This window comes from Vidua macroura, chromosome 9 (assembly GCF_024509145.1).
Source record: "Vidua macroura isolate BioBank_ID:100142 chromosome 9, ASM2450914v1, whole genome shotgun sequence".
NCBI classification, from domain to species: Eukaryota; Metazoa; Chordata; class Aves; order Passeriformes; family Viduidae; genus Vidua; species Vidua macroura.
In genome coordinates, this window is record NC_071579.1 from 6,161,388 (window position 1) to 6,174,742 (window position 13,355).

General features: G+C 38.0%; 1 protein-coding gene across 3 annotated transcripts in view; it reads right to left on the reverse strand.

Moving 5' to 3' along the window:
- RABGAP1L (RAB GTPase activating protein 1 like) overlaps positions 1 to 13,355 on the reverse strand; it is a 232,992-nt gene that overhangs the window by 210,757 nt on the left and 8,880 nt on the right. For all 3 annotated transcript variants that reach the window (XM_053984798.1, XM_053984799.1, XM_053984800.1), the window contains exon 2: positions 773 to 940. In XM_053984798.1, the coding sequence (XP_053840773.1) occupies positions 773 to 907 (135 nt within the window). In that variant the 5' untranslated portion in view covers positions 908 to 940. The remainder of the gene's footprint in view (positions 1 to 772; positions 941 to 13,355) is intronic.

Here is a 13,355-nt window from a genome sequence, read left to right on the forward strand (position 1 = left end):
ACTCCTTAAAAGAAAAATAGAATCTTTCACAAGTACCAGCTTTTCAGACAAAAGAAAACCACAGCCCATGCTGCATCATGGATTCTGCCTCCAGTCCACCAGCCTCTTTCCAGATTAAAGAAACAGATTATGTCTAATACAGACAGAAATTATCAGCTGTAAATAACTGTCAAACAGTACAGCAAAGACAAACTAGGTACTTACTGTCATTTCAGGGGGAACAAAGTCCTATTGTTCCAAGCAGACCAAACCCAGTACATTGGCTACTACAGCTTAAATGGAAAAATTTGTATTTAACCAGTCAGCTGTCACCCAAGTGCTAAAATATTCTGCTATTTATAGGTAGAAATCTTTTAGAAAAGGTCTTACTCATGCTTGAAGTAGCACTAAGCAGGAAAACTAAATTAGAAACTAAAGTGCAAGACATGGTGTAAGCCATTGCTACATAGTCTAATTACATGCTTTTAAGATAACAGTCTCTGATCCCTCAATAAAGAATATTAAGCTTTAAAAAAAATCTCATTCTTTGTAAAGTCCTTTACTAATGCATAGATCCACAGAATACAACAAAGCTAACCCCCAAAGAAGTTATTGAAAGAAAACCTGAACTGCCACTTTTGGACAGGTTTGTTTAATTCAAGCTGTTAACTTCACTGGTAGCCAGCAAGGACAAAAATTACAGTCTAAGACTCTCCTCGAGCACACACCAATTATGAACTCTTTTCATCAATACAAACCTTGCTACACATTTAAAAATAAAATCATAGCAAACCTTTAGCTGTGGCCTCTCATCGTTTCCAGATGCATTCTCAGATTTCTGATGAACCAAGACAAATTCTTCATTAATTAATGTGGATACGGTCTCAGGAATCCTGCTGGCTTTGCTAAATGATGTTTTGACTTCCATCTCAGGTCACTATTCTCCTCCTGCCACCAGAATCTATTAATGAAAAAAAAAATTAGTTCTGATGCTGTACACAACATGTTAATGGGCATAATATAAAGTTATTGTGGAATAATATACTTAAAATTATACTACTGTATTATACTATATTTCTCAAACTCTGATTTCATTGGTAAAAGCAATCTTATGATTTTTAGGTTGGTGTTTAAAAATCTTATGATTTAACAGCACTGGCTGTTATCTAGGCATATAGATAACATATGAAGAAGTTCACCCCACAGCTTTGACTTCCCCTGTTTTTAATCTTCCAGAGTCTGCTTCCTCTACCTCCCTAATTTGTGCCCTCAGTTCTCCCTCATACAGGTATTTTCCTTATCCAGAGTGTCACAAAGGTCATGTGAAGATACAGATTACCTGAAGACTAACTTTCCAAAAGCTGCATACTAAGTGTATGCTCTCCACATAAAAACATTCCTTAGCAATCACTTATGTTAGAGGCTTTTGTTATCCTTTATATCTATAGGTGGTGAAGTCAAAAGTGATAATGAACCACAATCAGATCCTTCTCACCTAATTTCCCTGAAACCACCTGCAACAGTTAAAATTAACAACACCATTTAAAATATAAACATAAGTAATATAAACACAAATATAAAATATAAACAACGAAACTATAAATAAACAGCCAAGAACAAGTTTTCCCATCTCTGTACAGGAAAAAAAACAAATCTAGAAACAAAGAGGGCAAAATAATGTTCAGCCTATACAAGTTCCTATAAAAATACAGAGCTGAAACATTCCAAGCATGCCATCACGAGGACACCTATTGTAGGTATCCACCAAATAAAGCCAGCATGACCTACATTAACTCACAATGTCTTCCCTCACTCCTTAGAGAATGAAGAGCTGAATCTCAGACTTTTTGTATTTTAAATGCATCTTTTTTTATATTTTCTGTGTCAAAAAGGGGAAAATATATTTTCACACTTCATAAAAGAGCATGCACTTCTACATATGGTCCACTTCCATTTCAGTTTCCTGAAAAGTACTGCTCTGGCTGAGTGCTGGGATATCTTGTGCTTAGGAGTCAGAGTTCAGGTGAGTCATACACAGCACAGGGGGGAAAATCTGTGACTGTCACCTCTGGGAGGCTGGAAGGTGCCCAAGGAGGAACAGCTCAAGCCACATCTGCTGTGAGCAGGAACAAGAAGAGGTTAAGCTTCACCCTGCCCTTCCCAGCAGCACCGAAGAGCAGAACCACACCACTCTTGCTTCTCTTCCAATTCCAACCACCCAGTGATCAAGAAAAGAATGCTGACTTAGGTCTAGCTATAGAGAACCAGAAAAACAACACATAAAAGAACAAAGACACGCATGTCCTCCCCCGTTTTGAACAGGTGTTACTTATGATGTTAGCAGGAACAGAAAGTTGAGCAATTTCAAACCAAAAAAGCAAGTCTGGGAACTAGACAACCTTCAATACTGTAGCATTTTCTATCATTTTTGAAACTATAGTCAACATGCCTTTGCCCTTTCAAAGACTTGGCTTAGCATAACTTACATGCAGCTCCTCAAAAACCTTTTTTCCCTAACCAAGCCACAGTTTTACTCATCAACCCAGTGAGAGTATTACATGTAGGAAACCCAGAAAAAAAGAATTCAAGTTCTTTAGATAAGTGACTTGTACAGCACAAAAACTCATTAGAAGCCACCTTATAAAAAAAGCCTCTAAACAACAGCTGGGATATTCAGAGTGTGGCTACAAATCTGGATGAGCACTTTCACAAACTCTGACACCTTTCATATCTCCAGACCAACAACAAACAGGAATATTTTCCTGACAAATGATGTAAGCCGAGTTCCACCCAGCCCACACAATGGACTCACTGCTGCAATAGATTTTGTTTCAATTTTTTAAAGCTTTAAAGATTTTCTTGGCCAGAGAAAGACAAGGTTTTACCACACAAGATTTTAAGTATGTTACAAAAAGTTTATTAACTCCATGTATTTTTTAACAAGTGCTGTAAAAACATTGCTGGAGAGCTTGTTTGCAATAAACAGCAAATCTAGCTCAAAATACTAATTTCAAAGTAAATCCTCTATGTGAAAGTGAAGGTCAGCTACTACAGAACTCTTTGAAGGCAATGAAAGGCCATCAGTTATGGTCCCCAAAAACAGTATATCCTGAAGAATCATTATCTTTGCAGTGACATCAGCACTGGAGAAAACAGTAGAGGTGACTCTCAGCCACTTGAGGAGCAAAGGTCCAGGCTAACAGAGACTCCTCTTCCTCCCACTGCACACCTCTTACTGCTCTACCTGATGATGACAAAAATGAAGCCTCAACCTCTACTTCCAGCACACCTGCACAAAGGAGGGATCACAAGATATCCTATTTTGACAGTTTTTTGTGTTTTAGTCTATTTAATTTTTGAGCTTACTTATGGGAGGGTAACACAGAAACTCCAATGTAAAATGGTTCTACTTTATTTTTCATCAGGCAAATGCAGATTGCTAACATTAGGTAATCACCAGTTCTTCTTTCTGCAATGAAGTAAGAACCAACAGGCAACCTGTGAACTAGGAAATGTTTTCTGTAGTATTTCATCTCAATGACAAAAGAAGGAAAAATATGCCATTTGTAAAGCCAAAGAAAAGTAGAATCATGCAAATACAGAAGCATACTGACACACTAAATACTTATTCTTGCCCCACATGGGTAAAGGAAGCTTTAGAGAATTTCTACTTCCTAAATATTAACCTGAAAGTAAAGTAAATATTGTAAACATTAGAGCTCCTTATTCAGGTCAGATACTTTCACAGCATACCATACACTTTCTTGCAATTACTCTTCAGTAACGAGGCCTTTAATGTGTTTAAGAGTGTACTCCAAGTCTGCCTTTACAAGCAGCTTAAACCACCAGCCAGTGCAGACACACACTTTCTATACACAACTACATTAGCTGGATAAATTAGCACCCCAGAACGAACCCCTAATTGCACTCCTTCATTACTGTCAGTGTGCCCCTAGCCCACTGCAGTACAAACAAAGACATTTTAGCTTCAGTTTGGCAGTAAAACACAAACACAAGCAGATGAGGCATTTGGGAAAAGCTTTATACACCATATTTTATGATCAGTCTTTGACCAAAAGCAGGTTTTAATGCCAGAGACAAACTATCATGACCAAGTCATACCTTCAAACTAAACAATTTCAACTCTGACATGAACTTTACTCAAGACTATAGCTGTGATTCTCATGAAGACTATTGAGATTTACACCATCTTAAATAGTAAGCTACCTAAAGAGAAAAATTTTCTATTTTTTCATTATAAAGACACATGATCTAATATTTCAGCTAAGTGCTTTTGAGGAAAAGCAGTAAAAATAATAAAAATCTCTCTAAAAGAATCATGCATTAAAGTTATTTGAGGCAGAGAAAAGCATCTGAAGGAGCTTTTTTATTCTTTAGCAACAAGAAGAGACACACACACATTCTGGACTTTCCAGCCACCTGCAGCCAGTGGATGGTCACTCTCATTTGCCTTGTGTCATTGGCTCTAGTCCTCTTTTTTACTCACTACCAAATTATTCACTTCAAACCTCCCTTTTCCTACACAGGTAAAGAAAAAATGACAGCTGACATCCTAGACACAAACAAAATTTAGCAACAGACTCCTACTACTAAACTCAAGCATCTCATTTTTTTAATTGCCCTTTTTGATGAAAAGTTTAAAGTTAAGAATGTAAGAATTTATTTCTGACTACATTAGTCAGAACATATAGACATCTGTTCAGTCCACAATCACATCAGGTTTACTCCCTAATGAGCTCAACAGCTGAAAGCTGGCTCAGAATCCCGAAGAATGAGGTTTAGCATTTGCTTAACCAGTTTAAAGTTTCTGGGAGGGCAGCAACCAGCAGTGAGGAACAGTCAAGGACAGAAAAGAGCAAATCCAATGCACTTCAGCTACCTCAGCTCCAAGGCCAGCTCCTTAGTTTGAGCTGCTGATGTTTAGTTTAAGCTGCTGGTGGAGCTCAGTTCCAGATGAAAAATACACTCTCTGTTCTGCCAATGGTGATCCAAGGATGGAAACTCAGGTCAGATGGTACCTTCCCAAATCCTCAGAGCCAGGAGTCAGAGTGGCTCCTCCAACAATGCCTTCCAAAAGACAACAACAAATTCTGCTGCCAAAGTTCTCTTCACAGCAGAAACGCTGGGAATTGTGTACTGCTACTTCAAGGAAGCCATTGCTACAAAAAGAGGCACCTTTAACAGTCACGCTTGTTCCTATAGAGAGAAGGTATCTTCCCCCCATCCTTTGATGAACAATATCTCACACACACATTAAAAGTCAGGAACAAATACACAGGAGGAATTTTTTTTAAACTCGGTGAAAGAAAGCCTACTATAATAAAATAATTATTTCTTTTAAAAATAAGTTTTCAGAAAAGGTTTTCTGACAAACAGATTTTAAGAACAAAGAAGTTTTGAGATACAAAGAAATTATTCATATATAGTTTTAAGAGAGTGTGTGTGGAGGTGTTGTATGATAAATCTTGTTCCAAAATATATTTTAAGCCATAGGGACAACACAAGGACTGCAGAAAAACTGTTGCTTTTCTCTCTGAGCTTTATTATGTAGTTTTGGTCAAGCCAACCTCTCTGACGTACATCAGTTCCCAGTGTTTTGCTTATACAGAGTCCTGGATAAAAGGTAACTAAGCCATACTACTTGGACTGTTTTGGGTCTAGTGATCAGAACTTACCTTTATATATGCTCAGTACTAAGCTGTGGAAGGCTCAAACCCAGCAGCTTTCCCTATTTCATTCTATACAAGCATCCCAAGTTCAATACAGCTGCCTTTGTAAAGCAGCCTAAACAATTAAAGAGCAAGAGAAGGTGAAGAACAGTGATTCTAGAAAAGCCAGGGGGATTCAGCCCTGAATCAGAGCAAGGGACACAGGATAGAAAATACTCCTGATTCCTTCCCTCTCTCTATCTCCTTCCCTCTTTCACGTATTAACACTGAATCCAGACTTGCAAAAACACACCACATACAGAACACAAACACCTAGGCAGCAATGTACATCCATGGGATTGCAGATCCTCACAGGAGAAAGAATCCAAGGCTTTCCAGAGGGAAACTGCTTTTCAGACCTGATAGATTCAAAAATTTCCTCTGCAAACTGGCCTCCAAAAGTAAACATAATTTTTACATGAATCAGTCTTCAGAAGCAGTTACCAGAATTTTTTGTATTTACTTCCAGTTTGTATCCAATAAATATTTCAAAGTTACCGCTCTAGGTCACTGTTTGTAGAAAGAAAAAAAAAAACTCTTTTGCTTCAGTATTATAAGTACCTAAAAAATTAGAAAATGTGGAGATATGAAAATACAGCAATTAAGGAAGATAAAGGTTGACCTATTTTCTGTAAGCAACAAGAAACATGTTCTGAAAGGAAGTCTTAACCGCTTGAAAGAAGATAATCAAGAGTAGGCTAATTCACATTTTTTAGCAGAGAAACAAAATCACCCTGTATTATGTACAGGCTTGTATTAAAGGCAGGCTTCAAGGTCATACAGTTTACCTGACAATCTCAAACTGAAAAAAAAACCCCAAAAAACTGGGAAATAAGTTATACCTATTTTCAGAACTATGGTTCCTCAAGAGAATTTCTAAGACCTTTGTGAAGAGGAAGGTCCAATAGAGCTATGCAGAAATTTGACTTCTGCTAACTGAAGTCTGAAGTAGAAATACACACCAAAAGGCAAGGTTTAGTCCCTTTTTTCAGCTACAGGATACAGCGCATGCCAGCAAAATGAGCATTGAACTGACAAGCCTTGCCATCACTCCATGACTCAGATTTCCAGACAACTGAAGTGGTGTGGTGACTCTAACTAGCCCCTCAGGGAACAGGACATACAGTGCCACAAACACATATGTACTAAAACTCTGGCTCCCACCCCATGAGCTCCCTACCTTTCATAGGGGACACCTTCCCCAGAAAGCCAGAAGTGCTGCAAACACACAAAGCTTGACCTTTTCAATGCTTCTTCACTGAAAGGCTAAACCTGATAAAATTCCATATGATTCTCCATGTTGAGGCAGAACAGCTTACCAGCTGCCCCAAAACCCTCTTCCCTACTGGCTAACATTTGCAAGAGAAAATTCTAGATGTCATAAAATCAGTTTGTTTAAATCTCACTGACCATAACAGCACAATTTCAGCTTTACTCTCAACTCCCTGTGTAATCTTTTTATGAGAAACAGTCTCTGTGCTCATACTAAAAACTGTTGTATTATCCACACATTGTTTCCCAGTCTTATCTCTGGCAGTGAAACACTACATAAAGCACAAAATGGAAAAAAACAAATAAACATTTATTTGGCTTACTGATACAATTTCCCAGGAATAAAATCAACTTAATAAGCAACAGAGTTGTATCACTGTATTCTAAACACATACATATATATACATTAAAAAATCCTTCTTATTTCCAGGAAAGCATTGTTAAGAACAAAAATCTTTCCAAATTAAAAAAAAAAACACAAAACACAACAACAAAACAAACCCACAAAAAAAAAAAAAAAAGGGGGGGGGCAAAAAAAACCCACAAAGTAACCACTGACTTATTTTGGCAAGACTGTCTCCTCTGAGAAAGCAAACCTCCACTATGTAGCCAACAGCGAATCATTAGTCTGTTCACCATGGCAAACTGTTTGGAATTGTTGTACTGGGTGCCTAGATACAGAAGTTTCTCCAGATCTTTTTACACTTCAATAGCCAAAATCAATCTCATAGCCAAAGGAGCACAATTTAAGGAAAACAGAATCAAAAAAGAGCTACACAAACAAGAAAATGCCTGTTCTCCTTCAAAAACATAACTACACCTGCATTTCCTCAAATACGTGATAAACAGCACTTGTCAAACACACCTCAGTGTGAATACTGAGACATTTAGTGGAGAGAACCAGCTTGGAGAGAACCAGCTTTCCTGACTTGAATCTCTGTGTTACGCACAACCCACTGGGCCACTTAAATATTACACAGTCACAGTCAGTATGGAGTTGCTTGAGGGGAAAAAACCTCTGCTTTTATTTAGCTTAAAGTTAAAACCACAGAGGTGAGGAACCATTCCCAGAGGAATGGTGGGCATATGGTTGGTACTGAGCTGGAGCACAACTTAAGCAAGGCAAACTGAAAAAAACTGATTTCACACTCTAAAACGTACATATTGGGTGGCAGAAGCATCATGAACACTAGATGAAATGCCAGGTAAGTGAAAGCATGTCAGGAAAGCTGCTGGCTACAAAAACAGCCTCCCAGCAAACTGGGGGCTTCCTTCTGTTTATTTGTACAATTTGAGCGAGCAGGAGTCATGGATGACAAGCTACACCTTAGACAAAACAAAGTTAAAAACAAGGTTGGTGGGATTCTTTTCAACAATTATTTAAATAAATTTTCAGGCCAAGATTTGTCCACACACAGACGAGAGACAGACTGATTCATGTTGTTTCAAAGTACAGCTATGTTAGCTTAGCCAATTAGTGTTTAACCAACCTAAGGAAATACATTTTATTCTCAGCCACTTAGGAGAAACTTTTCTCCTCTCTATTTATTCCCTTCCAAAGAGTATAATAGGTAAGTGTTCTTTTGCTACTCTATAGGGATGTTACCGGTCTTAATGTGTATTTTATTAAAAACAAAAATAAGCCAACAAACCATACTTTATACATCAAGTTCTAGCAAACAGGTTTACTCATTTAAGAGTAGCTCATTTTGCCTCAAGGATAAAGCAACTCTCACTTTCACACTGCTTCCCTGACATCAACTGAAAATTAACACTTTAATTTCTGCAGCCAGAAATTGATTTTTAACTTTGGAAAATATAAAGTAGCAAGAAAGAGCATGCCATTTTTCAGAGCTGGCATTTGGCAAACCCAAGTTGCTTTTTTTGTCATTGCTACATGATGCTTGCAGGCAGCATTCAAATTGAAACCAATCACCAGCCAAGTTACCCAACTGTATCACCACTCAAAAATATAATGACCTATATTCCAGATGAAAGCATAATGTAATCCTTGTTTTAAGGAGATTATTTAATGGCTTATTCCCTAACTGTAAAAATAACAGTGTGGGTCTAATGCAGTCAACAGAACAACCTCTGTCCATTAAATAAATTGAGTATTTCAACCAGGAATTTTCTTCACATGCTGCTATGTCCAGAAATAATTACATGATGTAGAGCAAAAGAGCCCATATGGAAGAGCAGTATGAGACAAGGCAGCAGTGATCCCAGGTGCCAGTCCTCTTCTGTGCCAAACAAGTGCCTTATCCTGTGTCACCACACCACTGAAACCCACCAGAAATCCTGACTCCCTGCCCTGCACTGACTGCCTCCAGGGTTAGTAAAATCCTTGTTCCTCCAAGCCAGAATTGGAGGTTACAACTATTATTACCTGGAGGTTTGCAACATGCATTCTGGGAATAGCAGGTTTTGCAGATTTAACTTGAAGTCACATTTTATTCTTAAGCTCATTAGGCACCTCTGTACCAAGAGCAGACAGTGTTTCTCAGGAGCTGTCACCCTGCAGTCAGTGCAGCACTGACTGTGGCATGGACTAGACTATGTTTCATGGTCCTTTCTAATCTCATTCTCCGTAGATTTTTTTTTAATCTTACATCTTTCATTCTAATAATTGTCCAAGGCAATCAAGTTGTAAGTGAACAACACTAGGCACTTTTTTTATAGTTCAATCATAGATTTTCCAAAGTGGCAAAGACTATGATTTTTAATTTGGCAGATATATCTAGACTTCTACTGCTGTTGTATCAGAGCTGTACTTTCAACACTGTCCCTGATAGTCAATAAGCACAACCCCCCCTCCTTTGTACTATGAAACAAAACCAAGCTTTGTGGTAAAAATAAAATACTCCCATCTAAGTTTAAAATAAACATTTCCATTTACATTTAAAATAAATCTTCACATCTATTTAAAACCCTTCAGGTCCAAAGCCAAGATTTTACATTGCCACTAGAACACAGAAATATTAAGATAAAACAAGAAAATATGGAGAGAGAACCCATAGTTATTTTAAAGACCAAGTGAAACCTTCTGAAAGTTGCCTGCTTGAAGCTGAGAAACAGGGAACAATGTGCATGACAACGAAAAGCCACACCAAGTGACCCTCTTTCTAACCACTGTCCCTCCCAGCTCTATGTATGATGAAGTGCACTGGTTCAACTACCACTAATTTTTATTTGACCAGTGAATTCTCAACATGCTCCACATGTCACAACTAATCTGCTGGCATTTCACATTGCTAGGCCAAGTTTTCGTACATATATTCCACAATGCAGCTCTGCTGTTCATTCCAAAGGCCTTGACAGGTCTTAGAAAATGGAGAATGGAAATTCATAGAAGATAGTAAGACCATTTCCTTAACAGAAAGATGATCTTCCATCAGTAAGAAGAGGTCAATAAGCAATCAGACATACCCAGTACTAACACATCACTCTATCCCCTTCATCATACTATAATAAAAAAAAAGTAAAGGCATTCAAATCACTGTTAAAAGTCTTTCAAATTACCTAAACTCTTCCAAGAACTAGTATGAGCTGTGCATATGAGAGCTTCTGGAACATAAGCACCAAGGAATGATGTGGACCTTTCTCAGCTGAAAGAGACTTACTGGTTTTTATAATGATAGTGTATTTGTTGAGGTGATTTCTCCATGTGATCAAATTCACTAATCAAATTATTTCAAATTCATTCTGTAATTCAAATCAGAACTGAAGCTTGGAAAGGTAATATGAAAGCAATCAACTAATCCCTATACAAAAAGTTGCTCATGGAATTAATAAACAATTAAGAAAAATTTATAATTCTGACAAAAAAAAAAATATATACTTGACCTAAAGGAAGAATCCTCCAAATCTATATGAGCAAGTAATTGAAAAAGGTATACAAAGAAAGATGTTTTCAGTGCACTACCTGCAGTTATCTTCAATTCCTTGAAGCTGCAAGTAAACACATCTCAGAGTACTACAGAAGAGACTCAAAAGTCACCTTCATGCAATGATTACAGGAAAGAAAAGGTTCCAATAGATCAGTTAATCTGGGGCTGCCAATGAAAGTTTTTTACTAAAAAAAAACTGCAAAAGCAAGTAATCAAAATTAGTAAATAGAATTGCTATAAAAGACAAAATCTGTGTTAAAAACAAAAACAGACTTCTCAGATCCTTCTCAGGATTAAACTATCACTGGGCTAAAGGAAAAATGTCTCAATTTTTTTTTAAATAAATAAGCCTCTTGGCCAGATTACCGTTATGTAGATCTTATACACCTCACTCATAATATTGAATGAATCTTGTGGATTACTTTTGGCCTAAGCCTCAGGTTACTCTACAATAGCCTATAAAAATCAGAGAATAAACTCTTGCTGGGGAAATACGTCTGAAATAATATAACATAGCTGCTTATAACGGCAAAAAATCTTGCAAAAATACAGCAAAAGTCATTAATTTTCTTGTCTCACATTAGCCAACAATCATGAACAAACCCAGTACCTATCTGATGAGGCTAGCTATCCAAACCAGTTTGAATTTAAAGTGTTTAATCACATTTCTAGTTTGATAAATTCACTTGATTGCATAAAAGAAGACATGAGAAGCCAAAAAAAAAAAAAAAAAATCTGTTTACTACACCTTTTTTTCTTACTCAGAGTTTCTCTCTCAAAGTTTCAGAGAGCTTACCAAGTATTAACCACACTGTACCATCAGTTTCAATGTAAATGATGCATGGTGTTCATTAAATGTAGATATGAAAACTTACTACCCATGTTTACATACTGAATGCTTCCACAAAATACTTTTACTTAAGGAAACAAAGAGATGAAGTTACAGGCAGCTAACCTAAAAGTAAAGAGTCACAGAAAGGTGAAGTAGAACAAAAGGCCATGCTCTATGAAGTGGTTATATAAACCAGTCTCTTCCACCTTGTTGTCAGCATCCCACTCGTGTCTCCTTTAAGTGAGAGCGTTAAGTTATGGACAAGCTACTGAAAGGCCAAACACACAGTTAAGAGACTGCAACTACCAAAGGTAGAGTGTCCCAATCAGCCTTAGAGCCAGAGAGGGCACTGCTGCCCTGCCAGGTACAAACCCATGGAATAAATAAAGCATTTTCAATGCAAGGAATCCAAACCTGTCACAGCACATGTTGCAGTCAGGATGGCCACGATTCAGAGCATCACCATACAGCTTCAGAAAGCTTCAGCCCATACAAAGTAACACCAGACTACTTCAGAAGGCCACAAACCCGGCTCCTCTTGTTCTTTAGCCCAACCTTTTATCCCCCTCATGTTCATGCATTGCACCTGTGTGCCCTCTGCTCCCTTTGTGGTTGGTCAGTGCACCTGGGCACTCCATGGCTCATTGCTGTCAATGCTGCTCACCTGCTTCTCACAGCTGGACCCATTGGGGATGAGAATGGGCTGCAGCCCCACTCACAGTTACCACAAACTGTGTGCCTACCCAGACCTAAATATGAAGTGTGACCTAGAAAAGCACCAGAATCCCAACCCTCATCCAAATCTGTGCAAAGTCACCAATGGGGTGTTCAGAAGCCCCAGCAAAAGCAATGATAATAAACTGCACAACTGCACAGTGCAAATGTAGAATTGCTGTGGCACCTCACATGAATTTCCGGGGAAACGTACACAGTAACTCACCTGCTCTTTCCATATTCCCCAGTAAGACTCCTGGTGGTCAACTACTGCCAGAAATAACAAAAAACAGAATCACAAAGGCCAGAGAGAGAAACTGGGAGAGACTGCTGGAACAAGGATCACTTGAATTGGTCTTACTATACCCTTTGATTTCTCTGGCTACTATCAAAAGCTCAATTCTAAACCACACTTCAGTCTGACCCCTTTATGTTCAGTCTGACTTACTGATATCTCAAATGATGAAAAAAAAAGAAGAATCAGAAAGGGGAAGCTATAAGGGTCAAAAGCAAATTATCACTCCAAGCAACTATGGACAACTTCCAACTTCACATTACTGTTTTGAAACTTGACAAAATATTTTCTTGGACATTTTGATCAGCTCATTTTCCCTCTCCCCTCACAGTTTCTATACACATCTAATAGGAATAAACAGTAAGATTTAACCTTCAAAACAATGTAAAAATCAGTTGCTGACTTCCATTCCTTACTCGTTTCCTCAGAATTGTTTAACAGTTATGTCCAAGAATAATCCTAGTTATCAGTTCCTGACTTCCTGCGAGTTTATACTGCCAACACTAATTCTTAACAATTAGGATCAAGTATGGCAGGGTTAAAAACACCTCTTATGGTATGAGTGCACCTCTATGAGCAAACACAAATTGTCTACATAAACAGAAGGGACCAATGTCACCAGACTGCCTGACCCAAGTTCCAGC